The following is a 21,980-nucleotide window of genomic DNA, read 5'->3' on the forward strand; positions in this document are numbered from 1 at the left end:
TCTGTTATAGTTGAGTCAGCAAAGGAAGGGCCCTAAAACCACTCAAATCCCCAATAGTCCAGCACCCTTCAACAGACGGTTTTCCTAAGCGTACAGAACTAGTCCCGACCGTACAGATGAATCACTGCCAGCCCAGACCCCAGAGTTCCTGCCACCTGATCCAGCGCCCTTCCCTTGACACACACACTCCGCATCTCAAGGGGATGACCTCTTTTAAACGTCTTGCAAGATCTTCAACCTTCAAGATCTCCAGTGGTGATTCTCCAAATACAGAAACTAAATACAACTGACGCGGGGAGGAGAAGGGTAGGGAGGGACGGAGTACGAGAGCTAGGCAAGAGACCTTTCTCTTCCCTCGTTCAAAATTCAGACTACTGCCTCAGGCACCTGCTTCCCTTGAGAGAACCCCTGTTGGTGGCCAAGGCTGGGTTGGGTCCTGAGATGGGGGAAGATACAGAAAACGGTAGGATCCCACACACATATCCCGTGCTTACCACGATCACCACTTTGGGAGTGGGCCCCTTAACCTCTCTCTGTACGATGCCAAACCGCTGGCTGTACATTTTGGAGCTCCCTCGGGTTGGGGGCGGTGTCCGCCGCGGTTCCCCAACCACAGCTACCAGCGGGACGAGCTTGTGAGATGCACAGGTCTGGTTGCCAGTGGTGCGCCTCGCGGGGCTAGGGACAAGTGAACGGGGCGGAAGTTGGTCCCGTTACCATGGTGACCACAGACGCGAGCACTCGCAACTTCCTCTTGGAGTGGAAGAGCTGAGTCTGCGCAGTCCTCACCCCGCCTTTGGCCAGGCCTCCCGCCGACCTCGCTCCCTTTCTAGAGTTCATCAAACAGCAGAAAAAAGCCTCCTTAACCCGAAGTGAAGTCGAAGATCTAATTACATTCCAACTGACTTTGCTATTTATATCCTGTAATGTCTGAAAGCATGAGAAAAGTTAGCAGACATTTTGTAGGATGGTCAAATTTTGAGACCATCTCTAAGTTAACCTTCAGGGCACATCATCACAGGACAACCTTAGTCGCGTAGTTCTTTACAGGAATTTATAAGGTATTTTCACACATAAAGCCTTTCAGTCTCACAAATACCTGACTGATGGAACAGCGGGTATTATCCTTATTTTACAGCTAAAACAAGCTGAGAGAGCCTAACTGGTTTGTCAGCGAACCCAACCAGTAGTGACAAACTTGTTAATAAAACCAGGAAACCAGGGCTTACACGTGAGGAACCCTAGGATGGGGGGGGGGGGAGCGGGGGCAGAGGTACGACCTGACGGGGCACAATAAAAACCAGGGCCAGGATGTGGATTAGAATTTCGGTGATCAGGCTCTGGCATTCCGAATCCCAGGCACAAAACAAAACCCACAGGTGAAGAAACCTAAAAGGGGCCCTCAGCACTGGTGGCGACCACAGCTGAACTTCCGCTCAAGAGCAAAGTGGTGAGGGAGTGAAAGTCGAAATCTTGTCCGACCCTTTGCGACCCCATGAACTATACAGTTCATGGAATTCTGCAGGCCAGAATACCAAAGTGGGTAGTCTTTCCCTTCTCCAGGGGATCCTCCCAACCCACAGATCAAACCCAGGTTTTCCGCATTGCAGGCGTAATCTTTACCAGCTGAGCCACAAAAAGTGGTAGGTAATACCTAAAAGTCAACAACGACACTTCGGTACTCTTTCTGCAATGGGGATGAACATAGAACTTTAACAGGAAAAAATCAGCACCTAGTAGGTCACTGTAATAACAAAAGCACAACTAGTACTGCGTATCCTAATTTAAGACCGCAATTTACTATAAATCAGCATTCCCTAATCATTTGTAATCCGCCCACTTCGGATTTTGCATGCGGCATGTTTCTAGGTTTGTACTCCATTTCCTGAATTGTTCGTTCAGCCTTTCAGCCACAAAATAACGTCTCTTCTCTTTTGAAATTTAATAATTCTCTCTCATTTTGTCTTTTATCTCCTACAATGCTTCTTCTTTCAATTGCAGTTCGGTAAAATACTCATTTTCATTTACTGCTAAGAGTTTACGTAGCCTGAAACAAAAGAAATAAATAAATTAGATGATCGCTTCCGCTCCCTGGACGGGGGTTCCTGAGGGATAGTTGTTGGATCTTCGATTGCCACGGGTGCCTGGCCCGCTGGCTGGTCAGATCTGGTGACACCACACCCTCAGAAGGGCGGTGGCGCCCTCGGCCTAGGGGCGGGGTTTGGTAAAAGCCAGATTCTCCAGCGCCCGTTGGGAACCTCCGAGGTCTACAGCCTGGAAGGTCCCGTCAACGTGAGTTTTTAGCGACATGGGAAGCGGACTCTGGGCGACACCCGGCTGCCCTGGAACGATCCGGCGTCGGTCCTGAGCTCTTCGCGCTGCGCCCTCACCCCGGGCGTGTCCCGTAATTTAATCCCGCTTCGGTTTCGCCCGCGGAGCCACTGTGAAGAGGGGAGTCGGCTTCCCTCTGCGCTGACTCTGGACCGCCTCGGCCCAGAGGAGGCCACGCCCCAGGGACAGGGAGTTGAGGGGCAGCGTCTCTCCAGCCCTGGTCGGAGGACCAGGGTCTGGGCGCCAGCGCCCCCTGGTGGGCGTATTCGGAGGGTGGCGGGACCAGCCCTGGCAAGGACAACCAAGTCTCAACCTCCAGGGGGGTCTACGAGAAGTGATTCACCCAAGATCCTTGAACAGAACCTGACCTTGATCTTGCCACCCACTTTCTGTACCAGTTTCTCAGAGGCAGTCTATCAACATTTAAGCACCATTAAGATACTCCCCCCCCAAAACACTAAGTATATATAAATCAGTAAACGGGACAATAAAAATCATTTAAAAATAATTTTAAAATAGAACAGCATAAACTATATTATTTCCAATGCCTATTGTGCCCCAACAAGGTCACGCAAGGGCTGTCCTCCCAACAGTTTCCTGAATTCTGTATTTTCACCATTAAATTCCACGATAAAGTTGGAAATTCATTCACCATTTGTAAATACATATTGATGTATTTAATAAAACTGCATGGACTATATCTTTTTCATTCCTGAATCTCAGTATTAAGTACAGTGCCTACCATGGGTCAGGTTCTCAATACCTGAATGAACGACACAAAAATAGCCGAGACCAGCAAGTTTCTTTCTGGATGGACTTGACAGAATTTCTGTACTTGCTGGGGTCACCATGAAATCCATGGTCTTCAGCTTTGCATTTTCAGCAACGCAGCTTTACCAAGTTATCCTCAGGTGAGCTGTGAGACCCTCAGGAGCTGATTCATGGCAGGGTGGCTTTGTCACGTGTCACCTTGACTAGGCTACGTTTCCCAGGATCCCCTTCCCCGCATGCTTCCAGGTAGGACAGGCCACGAGAGAGGTTCTGCGTGGTAACTGGAGGGCAGATGCGAAGCAGCAGCACTCGGAAGGCTGGTGCAGGAGCGCCAGGCGCTGCTGCAGTTCACACACGTCCCTTATCTGCTGGCTCACCTCGTTGGTATGGGGCAACAGCCAGGCCTGCAGCCGCTCCACCTTCCCCAGGATCTTCCTTCAGCTTTTCTAATTCCTGGACCAGATGCATATTTAACTCTGTGATGAAGGGCACCAGCTTCTTCTGCAGGACACCCATGTCATCGAAGTTGGAGGTGGTGAGAGGCTGACATGGCTTCCAGGCCATCCTTGTGGTTTCCAGCTCGTGCTCGTGGGCGCCAGTGTGTCCTCCATCTCCCACATTTTACATCCATCTTCCCTTCCCGATTGCCTGCCCTGCAGACTTCAAGCTCCAGCATTAGATGCAAAGACAACAGCCTTAAAGAGACTGTTCAACCAGTTCCCACAATTGCATAAGATCAAATCGCCTACAATAAATCCCTTAAGATAATATACATTTATATATACATATACACACGTATATAAAATCTTTATATTAGTAGTGCTGCTTTTCTGATTGTATCTTGACACACACAGTAACCAGACTTATCTCATGAGTCAGAATGCTATTTTCAAATTTCATTTAGGGCATCACTCAAAATACCACCAGAATATGAGGACTGGGTGGTTGGATCCTGGGAGGGAGCAAAACAGTATGAGAAAATTATCCAGTCTTGACTCTGGCTGAAATAAGTAGGGTGAGGCAAAGGAAGGAGCAGAGAAGGATGGCAGAGGGCTGTACAATGAGTTAAAAGTAGAGAAACGCTTAATCTACCTCTGAATTATCTAAAGCTGCAAGGCTGGGACTACAGTAAGCAAGGGAGGCACATAGGCTACAAAATTTAGGAGGCCGGCACTCAGTCCCAGCCCGGTAAAGCTAAGTAATGAATTACACATGTAATCTTTTTGGCACTTTATGAAGAATTGGAAAGTGAGGCAGGGCTGAGCCAAGACTGGCCCTTAGGCGGGACTTGAAGCAGGAGCTCGGACTCCTAGAAGACAGGGGCTGAGAGTAGAAACCAAGAACAAAGGTCATCAAGGAACATGGGAGGCAAGTTGTGAGGAAACATGAGCCAGGCCAGGAGCTTTCATTCTGAAAACTGCTTTGGCTGAGGGTAGGGAGTGATGGTAAGTATCAGCCAGTGGGGAAAGATGCCCTTTTGGGTTTGAGGAATCCTATGTGGCACCCAAGGCCTGGGAATAACCCAGTCTCAGGAGGCATGCGTGCTTGGATAAGGTGGCATGATCCACACTGTCTTGGTGTTTCCTATGCCACCCTAGGGGCAGCAGTTTGGAAGGGGTTTGTTATTATGCTTAGAAGAACCCACCTTTGTAAGGTCACTGGAAACTTGTTAATATGACACTATTACACACTACTGGATATAGGTTACAGTTAACAGTTTAGTGGCTTAACTTAAAAACAAGGATTTTACAACCTGGGCTTGATCTTGATCCTAGGCTCTACTGATACTAGCTGTTCGACATTGGACAAGTTATTTAGTTTCTCTGAATCTCATTTTCCCGTCTGCAAAAATGGGCACAATCAATGCCGTTCTAAAAAGATGTTTTTGAGGATTAAATCAGGTCCATGGGAGGAACTCAACGAATAGCAGTTCCTTTCCTCATTTATTCACATTACATTCCCAATACATTCCAAACTGCTGTCTCCCTGAGGAAATGTTTAGACACTACCAGGTCTCATCCAAATCCATTTAGAATTATTTATGATGATGGCTTGTTTAGGCCGAAGGTGGCTTTAATCACATCAGCTCTCCCATCCCAGCTCCCCCATCTTTAATATCCACACTTCTTATGACACTCAGGCTCCTGGGGTTTGCACTGGTTGGAGGAGATGCACCAACTTTCTACTCCCATTTGTCTTCCTTTTTTGCTTATTTCCTCTATAAGCTCAGAGTACTGAACAGGCCTGCTCCTCTGGTTTGGTGGTAGGTTTTCCCAGTTCCTACTGACTCTCACACAAGCCCTGGCAATCCATCTATGGTCCAGCCTCTGAGCAGATCAGTGTTGTCTCTGATAAAGTCGGTCTGTAAATATCACCTTGAGTCCTACAGTCTGCAGAATCCTCCAGTCTACTGCTTTCTACCTCCAGGTTTTTTAAGGTCCTTGGACCTAGAGAAGAGGGAGCAGGTCTATATGTTGAATGAGGTTCCCTATGTGCAAAACGAAGCATCACAAAACCATTTCCTACTCTTCCATTTCCCCTTAATTAACCCTTCTCTCTCTTCTACAATCTTCCATTGCAGACAACATGGCACATCATTACTTTTCTGTTAATACGTAATGATTTCATGCCTAGGGGAAACGGCTTCACCACTTGGATTATAAGCTCCCTGAAGGCAGGAATCCTGTGTCTTCTGAAAGATAAGCCTCCCAGGGTCATTGATTCACCACTGTGTGCCCAGCAGGGTCTCAATCAGTACCCCAGTACTCGCCCAAGTCCAAGTGGAGCAGTTTCTGGCCTGCAGACACTACTCAGCAGGAACAAAGGAATCCAGGGGTTCAGGTCAACAGTTTACGTTGCCTGTCTGGGGCTCTGGTAAGGGCTTTCAGCAGTCCTGCAGGAGGCAGCGTTCCCCTGACCTCCTCCCACCAGCCCAGTCCTACAATCCTCCCGCCTCCCTATCCTTCCTTCCACTGCCATGCCTGTAGGGACAGTTCTGTGCAGCAGCTGAAACAGTTAATGACCTCAAAAGGCTCCAGAAAGGCTCAAGAAACACAGCCTGATGGCTTCCACTGAGGATATTCCAGTTATGTGTGGGCCCCAACCACAAAGCCGTCTCAGGACCAGACCTCCTGATCGCCCCTCACTGCCCAGCCTGCCCATTCATCTCTTGGACACTCCGCAGGCCTTCGAGACCCCAATGATGATTCTCTGAGTAAGAATTTGTAAACCTGACCCCTGCGCATTTTCTTAAGGATACGGGGGAAAAGCTTTCCTTATCTTCCCTTTTCTTTCCGATCTCATCACAGGGCATCAACTCCTCTCCTGCCATCACCTCCTATAACCCTCCCTCCTCAAGGAGAGTCCTGACCCAGACCTCAGGAGAAATCTCTAAGGTCCTGCACACACTCCATCACTGACCATGACCAGAGCAGTCGTATGGGGCCTTCACCTCCCACTACCCCATGCCAAAACGCTGACTGCTCTCACAACTCAGGGCCCACATCTGGCCAGAACCCCCTGCCCCATCCCGACCCCTCACAGTGCGGGGCACACCTTGGCAACCAGACTGCTGTGTCCCGGAGGCGGGTTCCACCCAGGCTGAAAATCTCCGTGATCTGGGGAAGAATTAACATCAGGGTCAACATGACTGGTGGGCCTAAAGCAGGGTCAGGACAGGGTGGGGTGTCCCCCAGCACTGACCACGGGCGTGCCAGCCCCTCCTGCCTCCTCCTCTGGGGCCAAGTCAGAGGTGGAGTCATCCTTGTTGTCCTCCTTGTCCTCCTCAGGGTCAGGTGGCTCTTGCTTCACCGATGGCAGGCCTGGGTCTACTGCCTGGGAGAGGCGGGAAATGGGCAGTTGTCAGAAGGGCAGAGCTGGCCTGAGGAAAGTGTCCCTACCAGCAAACCTGTCCCTGTGCTGACACTCCCACTCTGTAACACCTGAGCATAGAAAAACCATCTCTCTGTCTATAGACCTTTCCCATTCCTCACAGATTTCCATTTTTCTGTTAACTGGGCAGCAAAGTAGGCAAAACTAGTTGCCTGGGGAGGGTGGGGCATCTGTCAGACAGGTGGGATAATTCTGTGAGAGGCTGTAATCAGCACACCTATTACTTTGTTCAAAGAACCACCATCATGGCTCCCCATCACTCTGCTCACAGACCACCCATCACTGACCCCCACCTTGCTGGGGCAGCCAGGCAGCAATACAGGAGAAGTCAGGATGGCTGTGCCCGGTGTCCAGTCTTCCTGGGCATCCGCCTTCTCTTGCTTCACCTGGGGTAAGGCCACAACCCAACTCAGGCCAGGGCACTGGGCCTCCTGTGTGAAGGAGGATGGCAGCAGACTTGGTCCCAGCTTCCCTGCACGAGGCTGGGTGGGGTTGGGAAGGGCAGGATAAGGCGGGACCCTCACCTGCAACCGAGTTTCTGTGGAAGCTGGGGCTGGGCCAGGCACCTGCACAGGACTGCTTGCACCCTCCCGTAAGAACACAAGGTCAGTGCCAGGTGGGGGCAGCACAAAGCCGCTGCCCGCTTCCTCCTTCACTGGAGTCTGGGCTCGGTCTGGTTGAGCTGCGGGTGTGGCCAAGGGAGGCTTCAGGGTCTGACCCAGATGGGGCCTTCGAGTAGAGCCAGGCCTCTTTCGACGAGGGTGAGTTGGGGGCGGTGATGCCCCATCTTCGGACCCTGCCCAGACACTTGGCAGCAGGCGCTTCTGTGACGAGAGGTGGCATGTTATGGCCACCAGGTATAATACTACCCTGCCCTGATCAATGCACCCAACCCCATTAGTCCCAGCACGGAATCTCCTTATGTATGAGCCCCTCATCACAAAGGCTGTGAGTCTCCTATTGGCAGTGACAGTACCTCCCTGTTTCCTCATTTATCCCAGCACAACGTCTGCTAACTGGTGGCAAACCCACTGCCCCGCCCACCACTCTGAAGCTGCAGGACCCACCAGGCCTGCCCGCCCCTCCCAGGCATTGGGTGGCAGGGGGCACGCGGGGAGACTGGCACTATTTCTCCCACCCACCAGACCCTTCCTGCTATACCCACCATAGCAAACTGCAGGCACTGGCGCCAGCGACACTTCTGGCGTTTCTGGTTGCTGCCCCCGAATTTGGGCTTGTCACAGCAGAAATCGCAGTGGCCACAGTCCATCCGCCGCAGGCAGGCTTCACATGCCCCACACTTGCGGTTCTGCCGACGGTTTGTGTAAGGCTGCTGGGAACAGGGGGTGCGGGGGCTGTCACTAGGATAGTGACAGTGCTGCTCCTGTTACTCGTCCACCAGCCCCACTGGAGGGAACCGGTTCAACATTAGTCCTTTAGCCTGGCTCCCCGCTAGTCACACCTCCGTGTCTGCTAGTCCAGCATCAGGCAGTATCATTGTACTGAAGGCCCTTGATACCATATGAGGACGGTGGCTGCTTCAACACAGTATCCATCGTTCTATCTGCTGACCCCCGCCTCCAGCAGAATTTTGCAGATGCTCCCTTTGCTCCCATCGCTGTGCCTGCTCATCCTATGCGGACTTCGGGCACTGTGCCAGCTTTTCCTCTGCGAGTCCCATCAAAGCGTTGGTTCATCTGACACCAGGTCCTGTCACTGCACCTGGGGATCCCATATTAGTTCCTACCCCACTGTCTGCTCAGCCCATACTAGTATCCGTCACTGTGCTTTACTATTCCCCTATCAGGCCCATTGCAGCATCTGCTTCTTTGGGTTAACCAAGCGCCCTGGGAGAGTCTAGGCTTATTCAGGTAGGGTGAGGCCACTCACTAGCTCGTCCTCGTCTACACAGTAATAGATGAATTCAGCAGGTGGCGAGGGGGCCAGGGCTCTGGGGTGCTGCAGAGGCAAACGGGGTGGGGTCAGGGCAGGTAGTTGGTGAGGTTACGGTTGTGCCGTCCCCCTGCCCACCAGGGCCTCACCAGCTCTGGAGACTCTGGAGGCTGCGGTGGGGGAGGCGGGGGAGGTGGAGGCGGTGACTGGGCTCGGGGTGGACGCCGCCGGGGCACCACCTTGGAGTCGCAGCCTCCCCTGCGGCGGCCGTGTTTACCCTGAGAGAAAGGCAGAAGGCAAGTTTAGGCTTGGTGGCACCGGGTAGACACGGCCCACCGCCCTCCCCTCAGGTGTGCAGAAAGTATGCGAGGGGGACAGGCAGGCGGAGGGTGGGCTGGGGCACTCACAGCAGGGGGAGCCACAGCTAGGGGAGGGCGTCGTTGACATCGCTGATGGTGGCGACGGAGGCGGTGGGCAAGGTGCTGCAGACAGGGCAGGTAGGTGAAGCCAGAGAGGTGAGTGTGCAGTGGGGGAGAAAAGAAGACATGAGGTGGGCAAGGCCAGTTGGAAAGAAGGAAGCAGCAGCAGCTTTAACAGCAGAATAAGCTCTGCCCTAGCCCCCACCTGCACCTCCCACCGGCCCCTCCACTCTGACTTACCCGTAGGCAACGCCGCTGGACACACTTCCACTGGCGCCTGAGCCCGGGGCGGGGAGGGCGAAGGCAGACTCGACAGCGGCCACAGTCCTCTCGGGTCTGACAGCCCCGGCACACTCCACACCCTCGGCTCTGTGGGGGCCGGAGGTGTGATGCGTGGGGCCAGGGCTGAGGGCCAGGACCACGGGTGAGCCTTGGGCCCACCCCACCTGCCTGACTCACCCTTTCCACAATCCGGAGGCACCGTCTTCGCTCACACTTGCAGAACAGCCCCGAGGCCACATCATGGGGCAGCTGCAGGAGGCAGGTGGAGCAGGCCCCACAGTCTTCCTTTACCTGGCAGGCCGTGCACTCCCCGCAGCCCACACGCTGCCAGGAATGGGTGGGGCAAGGTCACAGGTCCAAGCGGAGTGGCTCCAGGAGCACTGCCCCTCAGGTGTCTGCTGACCCCACATTGGCCCCCATCACCATGTCTGCTGGTCCCCCGTCTGCCTCATCACTGTCTGATAACTAGTGATTAGCCACCATCACTGAGGCCATAAACAACATCTACTCTCCCGTGATCCTCTCATCACAGTGTCTACTGATTAACTGCCATTACTGTCAACTGCCTGCAGCTAGCTCCCTACAAAATGACCCTGATACCAGCGGCTCCATCACTGTTCCTTCAGACTCTGACCAGCCCCCATCACATCCTGCTCCCACCGCACACTTGTGAGGAGGAAGTAGGCTGTGCTTACCTTGAACATCCTCTGCTCCCGATTGAAAGCGATCCTCTGTGCTGCAGGGAGGGAGAGAAATGTTAAAGGAGCATCAGGTATCTGATCTCATGACTCCCTCTGCTCTGTCATCTGCCATTCAGCCTCCAGCCAGGTATCTGTGTGCCGGCCTGACCCCGAGGCTGCTCCAGCTCTCTCTCCCAGTGCCCCCGGGGCCACTTGCCTCGGCAGTCCTTGCACAAAGTCTTGAGCCGCTGCCTTCGAGTACCATCTCCCGAAAAGCTGATTCCACAGTTCTCACAGCACCTAGGAGGGGAAACGTAGGTGTGGAGCCCTGAGTGTACCCCCAACCACAACCCTCACGGACTTGACTCTAACCCAACACTCACCCAGGTGCAGGAAGTGAAGCTGGGACTGTGTCAGTGTCAGCCTTGGTGCCATCCCTTGGTGCCTCCTTCCTGACTTCACTCTTCTGAGGTCCAACCTGACACTTCCGAGCCTTGGCTGGCTTCGAAGGCTTCTTCCGCTTCTTGCTGGTGATGGCCAAGGAGTGGGCCTGGAGGTAAGAGCAAGGGCAGGAAGGACGGAGACCAGTGGGTGTGTGTCAGGAGGCTCGGTCACCGTGCCCGAATACCCCACAACGTACAGTACCTTGGGGGATGGATAGCACAGGACACCTTGTTTGAAGTCGAAGAGGGTGAGATCACATGCAGGGCCCAGGTATCGGGTCAGCTCAACTTTGCTTCGGATCCTGTCTCCTGTGGGGCTGGGGATGGGCCAGGACAGGTTGGTACCTAGCTGGAGCCACTGCCACTCCACCCACACAACACTCCCACAGGGCTGGTGAACAGGCCTGTAGAGCTGGTGGATACAGGAAGCATCCTGGGATCAGCCTATGAACCCCAACCAAGAAACTACCCCAAATAACTCCAAACGGCAGGAATACAAAAGGTGTATGAATACCAGTGTGTAGATAAACATTAATAAATAATATAAATGGAAATGGATATGCACAGATTCATAATGTGTGCTACTAGTGGTATTCCATGTAAGTGAAAGGAAATACAGATAGCAACACAAATAAATTAAATAACATACATGTATTAGCATTATATACTAGGTACACAAATAAAATTTATACAGGAAAAAAACATGTTTTAAATATAGCTGGCTCTTGAACACATGTATAAACTGCACAGGTCCACTTATACATGAATTCTTTTCCAATAAATATATTGAAAAATTGTTTGGAAATTTGTGACTATTTAAAACAATTCAATGAATCATGTAGCCTAGATATACTGAAAAAATGAAGAAAAAGGTGTGTCATGAATGCATAAAATATATGTAGATACTAGTCTATTTTATCATTTACCACCATAAGATATATATATGAAGTCTATTATAAAAAGTTAAAATTTACCAAAATATGTACACAAATACTTAAGATCATATGTGGCACCATTTGCAGTCAAGAGAAACATAAGCAAACGTAAAGATGCAGTGTTACATCATAACTGCACAAAATTAACTGCAGCATATATCATACTACTGTAATCATCTCACAGCCACCTCCTGCTGCTGCTGCCGTGAACTCAGGTGTTGCAAGTATTTACTTGAAATGCCATGGAAGGCTAACCATCTGAGTGAGCAGTTTGTTTCTCCATAAAATTGAGCAGCATAGTAGAAAGTGACCCCTTGCAGTGGTTTTTCTCATGTCATTTTCATCGTATTTAGTGTAATACTGTAAGCTTTGAATACACCTTGGGACCTGTAACAAAGTGTCACTTGTGATACTGAAAGTGCTCCCAAGAAGCAGAGAAAAGTCGTAACATTACAGGAAAAAGCTGAATAGCTTGCCATGTACCATAGATTGAGGTCTGCAGCTGTGGTTGTCTGCCAATTCAAGATTAATGAATCCAGTATAAAGTGAAAGTGTTAGTCGCTCAGTCGTGTCCAACTCTTTGCGACCCCATGGACTATAGCCCACAAGACTCTTCTGTCCATGGACTTCTTCAGGCAAGAATACTGGAGTGGGTTGCCATTTCCTTCTCCAGGGGATGTTCCTGACCCAGGGATGGAACCTGGGTCTCCTGCATTGCAGGCCGATTCTTTACCATCTGAGCCACCAGGGAAGCCATCCACTGTAAGGACTATTATTAAAAAAATAAATAAATAAAAGAAAGGAAGAAAAACAAAGGAAATTCAGGAACTGTCGCTGCAACTATGCCAGCAGCTCGAAAACCTTGTACTTTTTGCAAAATACGTTTTTATCTCATACTGAAAATGCAGCCTTTATGTGGATGCATGATTGCTATAAGAAAGTCATACCTATAAATTATAACAAGATTTGAGAAAAAGTCAAGTCATTTTATGACAACTTAAAGCAAAAGGAAGGTGAAGGCTCTAAAGCTGGGGAATTCAATGCCAGCAAAGAATGGTCTGGCTTTACAAATGTCAAGATAACAGAAAAAGCGGCTTCTGCCAACCAGGAGGCAGCAGACAAGCTCCCAGACGCCACTAAGAACATCACTGAGGAGAAAGGCTATCTGCCTGAACGAACTTTTAATGGAGATGAAAGCACCCTATTCTGCAAAAAAAAAAAAAAAAAAAAAAAAATGGTCCAAAGGACATTTATTAGTAAGAAAGAGAAGTGAGCACCAGGATTTAAGGCAGGAAGGGATAAACTCTACTGTTTGGTGCAAATGCAGTCAGGTTTATGGTCAGGACTACCCTTATCTATAAAGTTGCTTACCCTCAAGTCTTGAAGGGAAAAGATAAACACTAGCTGCCAGTCTTTTGGTTGTACAAGGAGGTCTTGACAGTGAGAACCGCTTTTTTTAATGGTTCCATCTATGCTCTGTCAGGAAGTCAGGAAGTACCTCATCAGTTAAGGGACAGCTTTTAAAGTTCTTTTGATATTGGGCAATGTCCTGCCCACCCAGAACCTCATGAATTCAACAGCAAAGTTGTCGAAGTGGTTTGTTTGCCCCCAAACACAATGTCTCTAATTCAGCCTCTAGATCAGAGGGTCATAAAGGACCTTTATGGCTCCTTATATGCAGAACTCTATGAAAAGAACTGACAACACTATCGAAGAGAATCTTCATAGACAGAATATCCTAAAAGTCTGGGAAGATTACGCCATTGAAGATGCCATCATCGTTATAGAAAAGAGCGTGAAAGTCAGCCAAGTGCAAAACAATAACTTCCTGCTAGAGAAAACTGTGTCCAGATGTTGTGCATGACTTCCCAGAATTTACAGCCAAGTCAATCAAGGAAATCATGAAAGAGATTGTGGATATGGCAAAAGTCAGGGAGGGGATGAAGAGTTTCAAGACATCGATCTTGGACTCAAGAGGTAATAGACACCACACCAGAGGAATTAACACAAGACAACTTGATGGAGATGACTGCTGCTGAACCAGCACCAGATAATGAGGAAGATGAAGGGGGAGTGCCAGAAAAAAACTGACATTAGACAATCTAGCAGAAGGGTTCTGATATTCAAGACTACTTTGACTTATTTTATACGATATGGGCACTGAAATTAAAGCAAACAGAGAAAGAAAGACTGAGACAATGTAGAAACATTTTTAGAGAATTGAAAAAGCAAAAAAGTCAGAGAGAAATTACAGTGCATTTCTATAAAGTTACACCAAGTGTTTCTGCCTCTTCTGCCTCCCCTCCCACCTCCTCCTTTTGCCTCTGCCACCCCTCCTCAGCAAGACAAAATCCCCTTTCTCTTCCTCCTCAGCCTACTCCACATGAAGATAACATAAATGAAAACCTTTGTGATGATCCACTTCCACTTAAAAAATAGTAAATCATAACCAGGCTGTACAGTTAATACTTATCTATCACATTTGTGGGTGAGTGTCTTTGTGTGAAAATCTAATTGTAAGGCAAGAACTGTATGAGAATTTCCTTGGTGGTCCAGCGGTTAAGAATCTGCCTGCCAATGCAGGGGACATGGGTTTTGATTCCTTGTCCAGAAAAATTCCACATGCTGTGGGGCAACTAAGCCCACGCATTGCAACTACTGAAGCCCAAGCACCTACAGCCTGTGCTCTGCAACATGAAAAGCCACCACAGTGAGAAGTCCATGCCAGCAACAAAGAGTGGCCCTCACCTGCCACAACTAGAAAAAGCCCCCAAGCAGCAATGAAGAGCCCGTGCAACCAAAACAAAAGAACTGTATAGGACATTTCTGTGTTACCATCATCATCATTGCCCAAGTATTCATCTACGCAAGACTTGAAATGGATAGCCTATCTTTACTCAGGCATTTATAGGTGAGTGGTATTTAATATAAAATTTATAATGTGTTAGCTTTCTTACTATTTTATGACTATGCTTTCAAAGAATTACATTACCATATAGTATGCCTTGCTCCCTGGTTAATTAAAGAAACTGCCTATCATCACAGGTAAGTGGATTGAAAAAACCAAAAAATGCAACAATGTAACAACACTGTATCATGAATATGATTATAATACTGTACGCCATAAAAACTTTATAACAATTTATTCATTAGTGTACAGGCTAGGCTACCAGAAAGCAACCATATTGCTCCTTCTCAGTTATCAATGCATGAATTGTTATACCTGTAAATAAACATAAATTTTTCATATTATGTTTTCATTTTTGATATCTAGTATCAGTAATATGTATAAGATCTACAATGCCTTGTATCATATAAGATTACATTAATGTAGGCACTTGACAGTCAGGCAACTTATCCTGTAAACAGATGATATTTAATGTATTGCTAAATACAGTACAGTGCTGTGAATGAACTTTTTCTTCCTTAAGATTGTCTCCTTTTTGGGCTGCACCACTCAGTTTATGGGATCTCAGTTCCCCAAACAAGGACTAAATCTGAGCCACGGCAGTGAAAGCCTGGAATCCTAACCACTAGGCAACCAAGGAACTCCCACATGATTTTCTTTAATCTCTTCTCTAGCTTATTTTCCTGCAAGAATACAGTATATAATACATACACCATACAAAGTATGTGTTAGCCAGTGATTTGTTTTTGATAAGGCTTCCAGTCAACAGTAGGCTATTAGTAGTTAAGCTTTTAAGGAGTCAAAAGTTATATGTGTATTTTTGACTGCACAGGGGATTGGCTCCCCTAATCCCTACATGGTTCAAGGGTTAAGTGTATGTGTACAAACAATATACATACAAATACACGTGTAAACAAATAAATGCAACTACATACAAAACAAAGCATAAGTCACTGATGTTGGGTGACAATACTCCACAGGTCATTCACATTTTTGCATGTCTTGCAAGAGAGGCACTGACTACCCTTTGCAATGAGCTATCTTTTCAAGGATGTGTGTACAGCATCAGCTTTGGAAGGTAAGAGATAGGGTGGTCTTTCAGAGCAAGGGAAGGCATCCTTACTGTCCTAACATTATTAAAGACTGGATTCCTTAAGCTCGGAGTTCCTTTTCTACAACAGTGCATGTGCAGATGCTAATTAAGTAGCCCTCTTCATGACACCCTGTGGGAATTGGCATTTGGGGAACTGGCACAAGAATGATGACATACTGGATACCGGTGACACAGTGAGTAATAAACTGCCTTTCACCTCTGACCTAAGGGTCCCATATCTCCTACTGGCATCCCCAAAACTGAAACACACTCACTCGTTATCTTGCCCTAATTTGGGTAAAACCTTTGGCCTCTTCTATTCTTAATCACTGCACTTATTTTGAGTTTTATAAAAACTGTAAATACGTGAATAAATGTACAATATAGACATAAACATATTGTTTATTTATAAGCATATAAATAAATAATTCTAGTTACAATTTTACTATATTCCTCTAAGCAAACAGCAGCTTACACACAAAAAAGTTTGGGAAATTTAATAACTACATGACTAACATATTCTAAAAGACCTCAAATCCTTAAACGTAACTTGTTTATAAACATATATTTTCATGTATTTATAGTCAACTCTCATTATTCACAGTAATTCTGTTCTATAAAGTCACTTTGAACAATGAATTAGTGAGTACAGAATCACTGCTCCTAGGGGAACTACAGGTTAGGTTCCTGTAAGCCTCTGGTCACATTTTTGTCAACCAATCAGTATATAACCTTGTTTTATGCGTGTTTCTGTTTAAAGACATCTTGTTTAATATAGTCCTCTTACAAATAATTAACTACATGGCCTTCAAATGATTTAAAACTAGGAGTTTGGGAAGCCATCTGTGTTATACAGGTTCCTTTGTCAATGTCCTTGTAAACCAAGCCAGCCTCATCAGCATTGAAAACCTACTCTTCCTCATAACCCTTTTCCTGTATAGCACCTATCAGGTGTTTTTTAAAATTCTTCCACGGACTCTTTTATCTGCAGAACCTGCCTCACTTGCAAATTTAACACTTTTCACGAAGTATCACCTTTAGAAACGTGTGAGCTAGCCAGCACCAGCTGAAACAGGCTTAACATTTCCGTAACTCTGGGTAACATGACAGCTGATGTCCTTTGCTTTTGGCTTCACAACACTGTCCACCAAACTTTGGTCACCATCTCATGGATCCACAAATTTAGCCACTTTTCCAACATCCTTAGCTTTATCATGTACTATAGACGTTACTCTAGCACTTCCTGGAGCAGCCTTACATACTAATTGGCTAATTTCCTCTTCTTTTTCTAGATATACTGCCTTTTTGATTCATTAACATTGAACTCACAGCCAACAGCACTGCAACTCATGCCTGAACAAAGCTTATTTAACATGCATTTTCTCCATATGGCACAAAACAGACTTCCTGCACTTAGATCACTGGACAGCACTTCAACACTACACTCAGGGGCAACTCTACAGAGCAAAATCACCATTAAAAAGTGCAAAAAACAGAACACTACTTTAAGTAGCCCTCAAAAAGGATACTTGTTTACAGCATAAGAGTTAATATAAGAAATCTTCATTCAATCTTGGCTGGGAACACATGCATCAGGCGACCTATGTTTTGCCACTCTGTGCATATCCACGAATGATCATGAAAACACAGTGAGTATGACTTCAGGGGTACAAACAACAAATCTTAGTGAGTAACCAAATCTTCAAATATGGAACCTGCAGATAATAAGGATCAACTGTATATGCATAATTTAACTACCCATAAATGTAACCACACACCCCCAATTTTACCCTGCCTAACCAGGTTCAGCCCTAACCCCTTTGTCCACAACCCACCCAGTACCTCTGGTAGTAGGTGTCTGAGCGTCCGCAGGTGGCACCTGACTTGCGAAAAACCTCACGGCGCTTCCAGCCGGGGCCCAGGGCTGGGCAGTCCAGCCAGTCCTCAGCCATGGGGACCACGGGAAGAAGCAGTGGCCTGCAACACGGAAGGGGCAGTAGGAAAAACGGAGGCTTTAAAAAGGGACATGTTGTGCCCCAAGCCACACAAACCTGTGTTTCTATTCATGCTTGTTTAAGACCTAGGACCTGACACAAGCAACTGGCTAACATAAGGAAGGGTAAAGCCCCATTCCCACTTCGTTCTTCCCTGTCCTGGGACCAGGAGCTTGTCATCAACCACCGCCCCCACCCCCCAACCCCGCTTCTCGAGCTGGCAGCCCCATCCTCAACCCAAGTCCCCATCCTTAACGCATTCCTCACTCTCACCGTCCTAATCCCCAGTTCCTCCCTAGCCTCAGCCTGAGAGACCGCATTCCTCCCATCCCTAGCGCGAGAGGCCCCCATAGGGCGCGGCTACCTCAGTACCCTAACCTCCCATTCATTCCCTTCCTTGACCCAAGAGTCACTAATTTCTGTTAGTCTTTTAATCCTCCCATTCTTTTCCTGTCTGCTGTCCTCTTATCCTTCTACCTCAGTATTACCGCCTCCATTTCCCGTGTCCTCTGCTAAAGAACCCCAGCTCCTCTGCATCCTTGACCTGAACAGCCCCTCATTCCCTCTGTACCCTACTCCGAATGCCTCCCCATCTCACTTTCGCTCTGTCAGTGTTTTGAGTCACAATTGCTTCCCAAGTCTCCGAACCCTCCCGATTTCCCTCTTCTGCAGTTAACAAGTTTCCTTTGGCGTCCTCACTCTCTGTTCCTCCCATCAGCTTGAGACACCCTGATTTCTCCCTTCAGCATCTGAACCCCACACCCCATTCCTCCCCTCTTGGTCCAAGACCAAGCCATCCCTAACTGTTGGCGTTCTCATCCCCTATTTCTCATCGTCCTCTATACGAGACCCCCGTCCCTCCCTTTCAGCATTCCAACTCATTTCTCCCCTTCATCAGCCCGAGGGCCGCTCATTTCTTCCTTTTAGCATCCTGGACCCCCATTTCTCTCCTTAACCCGAGAGGCCCCGATATCTCCCCTCGGCGTTCGGACCCTCCCCATGCCTCTCCGTCCTTGTCCAAGAGCCCGACACTTCCACCTGTCAGCCTTCGGAGCCCCAATTCTCCCTGTCCTCCGCCTAAATCTTCCCAAGACTCCCTTCAATATTCCGAGGCCGCCATTCCTCCCACTCATCGGCCCGAGGGCCCTTCATTGCTCTCCGTCAGCGGTCTGAGCCTCAATCCTTCCCCATTCTCCGCCTGAGCGGTCTCCATTTCTAGCCCCCTTGACCGTCTCACCAGCTCGGCTCCCGGCCGGTACCTTCCACCGTTCTAGGTCCGCGGACCCATGGCGAGAATCCCGCCCGTGGCTCCCGCCTTCTCCGGCTCCTCGCTTTCCTCCTCCGCAGCCGCTTCCTCTGAAGCTGTAGCTGTCGCCGCCGCGGCCGTTCGTTGCTCCAGGAACCGGAAATCCGCTGTCCCTCTCTCGGGCTCCGCCCCCTGGAGGGACGCCTGCGCGCTAATACCCCGGAGCGTGGGTCGTGAGCAAGAAAGTTCCACGCCTGCGTGTTGAGTCCGGCGGAGGAGCTCGCCCCTTTGGACGGGGCCTGCTGCGCTTGCGCACTGACGTCCAAAGAGGCTCGCGCCTCTTTAGAAAGCTGCAGCGCTTGCGCACCTCGCTTGTGCTCCTCCGCCCAGCTTGTAGTCACATGTGCTTTCCTAGCTCAACATGAGGGGAGAAGGAGGATTGGTATTGGATTTGGTCTCTTATTGGTGGTCCCCACAAGAGGTAACTGGGAGGGAGGGGCGGAAAAGGTTGGGTCTGTAAGCCCTCTTCGCCCACTTTGTAACCTTGTTTGCGCATGTGCTCTACCGTTCCTCCTGTCAAGGAAAAATGAATCAGTAGTCGGTCTAAAGGAGAAATAGGAAATTTTATTTGCGCCAACCTGAGGATTATAAACCGAAAGACAGTGTTTCGGAAAACTCTATGGATTGTTCCACTTGTTTTCATTGGAAGACACAGTTATATACATTTTTGAATCGAAGAATATATATATACACACACACATATATATATCACAGTGGCACATTTTACATAAAGTTCAGAAGAGATATTGTGTAGCTGGACCACGCTGACTCCGTGTTTTTCAGCTCCATCGTAGGACTAGGACCCACAATTCTACCTCTTTCCTTTTCTGCATGATTGAGCTTTAGCCTACTCCGAAGGAATGCGCCCTGCCAGAGAAGCTCAGTATCAACATTTACCCTTGCCTTCATCTGATAGGAAAATTGGAAGAATGCCTTTTGCTGATGCAGACGGTTAATGATTTTTGAGGAATAAAAGTTGTGAGACCCCTGGGGGAGGGGGAAAAAACCCAGAAAACCTGGTTCCCGTTGGCACGGATGTGCTTCTCCGTTAGTAATGAAACCAAGGGCTAACCTGAGAAGATCCGCCAAGCCTAACCTGCCATGCTTACTTTCAGTTGCTTTTAAACTAAACTTCCACTAGCTTCCTTATATGCAATACCTCTAACATATGGATCACTGTAGTAACGGTTGCTTAAGTTGTTTTTCAGTACCATGGAGCCGGTTCTTGGCCAGTTCAGACCGCTTGAGACTACCGACTATCCAACTGGGCCTGCATGAGTGTCAGATGGATGACGTTTTAACATCACAGGGTAAAAAACTCCACCCTCAGAACATGCTAACACTGCCATTTTATGAACATGTCTCCTATGAAGAGCCATAAAGCTTGAACACAACACTCTAATTACCTCACTTGCCTTACTTCCAATCACTTTTCACCATCGATCAGACCTCCCTGCCTCTTTATCTCATAAATATTCCTAAAACCTATCTTCAAAAGAAGACTCTACACATGGATGTCACCAGATGGTCTATACTGAAATCAGATTGATTATATTCTTTGCAGCCAAAGATGGAGAAGCTGTATACAGTCAGTAAAAAGAAGACTGGGAGCTGACTGTGGTTCAGATCATGAACTCCCTATTGCAAAATTGAGACGTAAATTGAAAAAACTAGGGAAAAACCACTAGACCATTCAGGTATGACCTAAATCAAATCCCTTATGATTATACGGTAGGAGTGACAAATAGATTCAAGGGATTCCATCTAATAGAGCGCCTGAAGAACTATGGACAGAGGTTTGTAACACTGTACAGGAGGCAGTGATCAAAACCATCCCCAAGAAGAAGAAATGTAAAAAGGCAAAATGGTTATCTGAGGTGGCCTTACAAATAGCTGAGAAAAGAAGAGAAGCAAAAGACAAAGGAGAAAAGGAAAGATATAGCCATTTGAATACAGAGTTCCAAAGAATAGCAAGGAGAGATGAGAAAAACTTCCTAAGTGAACAATGCAAAGACATAGAAGAAAACAATAGAATGGGAAAGATTAGAGATCTCTTCAAGAAAATTACCTGCCAGAGGCACTCCAAGGGCTCAGAAAAAAACCTTGTGCCACAACAGGAGGCCCCACAGAGACTGAGCCAGACCCATCTTTGAGTGAGTGTCGCCTGCGGAGGTATGGGTCAGCAGTGGCCTGCTGCAGGGGCTCTAGGTGCAGAAGACCTGGGTATGGTATAAGCCCTCTTGGAGGAGTTTGCCATTAACCCCACCATAGAGCTGCCAAAACGTACATAGGACTGGGGAAACAGACTCTTGGAGGGCACAAACAAAAGCTTGTGTGCACCAGGACCCGGGAGAAAGGAGCAGTGACCCCCAAAAGAGACTGACCCAGACTTGCCTGGGAGTGTTCAGGAGTCTCTGGTGGAGGCATGGGTGGCCTGCTGCAGAGTCGGGGGCACTGAGTGTGGCAGTGCCTGCACTGGACCTTTTGAAGGAGGTCTCCATTATCTTCATTATCTCCACCATAGATTGGCCTCAGGTCAAACAACAGAGAGGAAACACAGCCCCGCCCATCAACAGAAAATTGGATTGAAGATTTACTGAGCATGGCTCCGCCCATCAGAAGAAGACCCAGTTTCCCCCTCAGTCAATCTCCCATCAGTAAACTTCCATAAGCCTCTTATCTTATCCATCAGAGGGCAGACAGAATGAAACCCACAATCACAGAAAACTAATCAAATTGATCACATGGACCACAGCCTTGTCTAACTCAATGAAACTGTGAGCCATGCCGTGTTGGGCCACCCACGATGGACAGCTCATGGTGGAGAGTTCAGACAAACCATGGTCCACTGGAGAAGGGAATGGCAAACCACTTCAGTATTCTTGTCTTGAGAACCCCATAAACAGTATGAAAAGACAAAGTTTAAGACACTGAAATATGAACTCCCCAGGTCGGTAGGTGCCCAGTATGCTTCTGGAGAAGAGTGGAGAAATAACTCCAGAAAGAATGAAGAGATGGAGCCAAAGCAAAAACA

General features: G+C 48.2%; 2 protein-coding genes across 52 annotated transcripts in view; both read right to left on the reverse strand.

Moving 5' to 3' along the window:
• The window catches only part of CFAP53 (cilia and flagella associated protein 53), a 37,222-nt gene extending 36,560 nt beyond the window's left edge, over positions 1-662 (reverse strand). For both annotated transcript variants that reach the window (XM_081562095.1, XM_081562097.1), the window contains exon 1: positions 495-662. In XM_081562095.1, the coding sequence (XP_081418221.1) occupies positions 495-563 (69 nt within the window). In that variant the 5' untranslated portion in view covers positions 564-662. The remainder of the gene's footprint in view (positions 1-494) is intronic.
• Positions 663-1,777: 1,115 nt separating this feature from the next.
• Positions 1,778-19,037, reverse strand: MBD1 (methyl-CpG binding domain protein 1). Of its 50 annotated transcripts, none has more exons than XM_081562079.1 (18): positions 18,900-19,037; positions 17,489-17,623; positions 10,913-11,027; positions 10,651-10,817; positions 10,485-10,567; positions 10,283-10,323; positions 9,765-9,911; positions 9,546-9,674; positions 9,294-9,368; positions 9,036-9,164; positions 8,884-8,952; positions 8,159-8,323; positions 7,518-7,817; positions 7,287-7,379; positions 6,805-6,936; positions 6,658-6,719; positions 5,478-5,549; positions 1,778-2,047 (listed from the first exon to the last, which is right to left on the reverse strand). In XM_081562079.1, exons 2-17 carry the CDS (start codon positions 17,596-17,598, stop codon positions 5,510-5,512), a joined length of 1,857 nt encoding a protein of 618 aa, XP_081418205.1. In that variant the 5' UTR covers positions 17,599-17,623; positions 18,900-19,037; the 3' UTR covers positions 1,778-2,047; positions 5,478-5,509. The 50 variants fall into 50 exon arrangements, with proteins under 50 accessions (XP_081418205.1, XP_081418185.1, XP_081418202.1 ...); XM_081562059.1 differs by having other exon boundaries at positions 7,287-7,424; XM_081562076.1 differs by having other exon boundaries at positions 8,159-8,326.
• Between the last annotated feature and the right edge of the window lie 2,943 nt (positions 19,038-21,980).

Source organism: Giraffa tippelskirchi, chromosome 14 (assembly GCF_054371585.1).
Source record: "Giraffa tippelskirchi isolate mGirTip1 chromosome 14, T2T-mGirTip1v1.2.pri, whole genome shotgun sequence".
NCBI classification, from domain to species: Eukaryota; Metazoa; Chordata; class Mammalia; order Artiodactyla; family Giraffidae; genus Giraffa; species Giraffa tippelskirchi.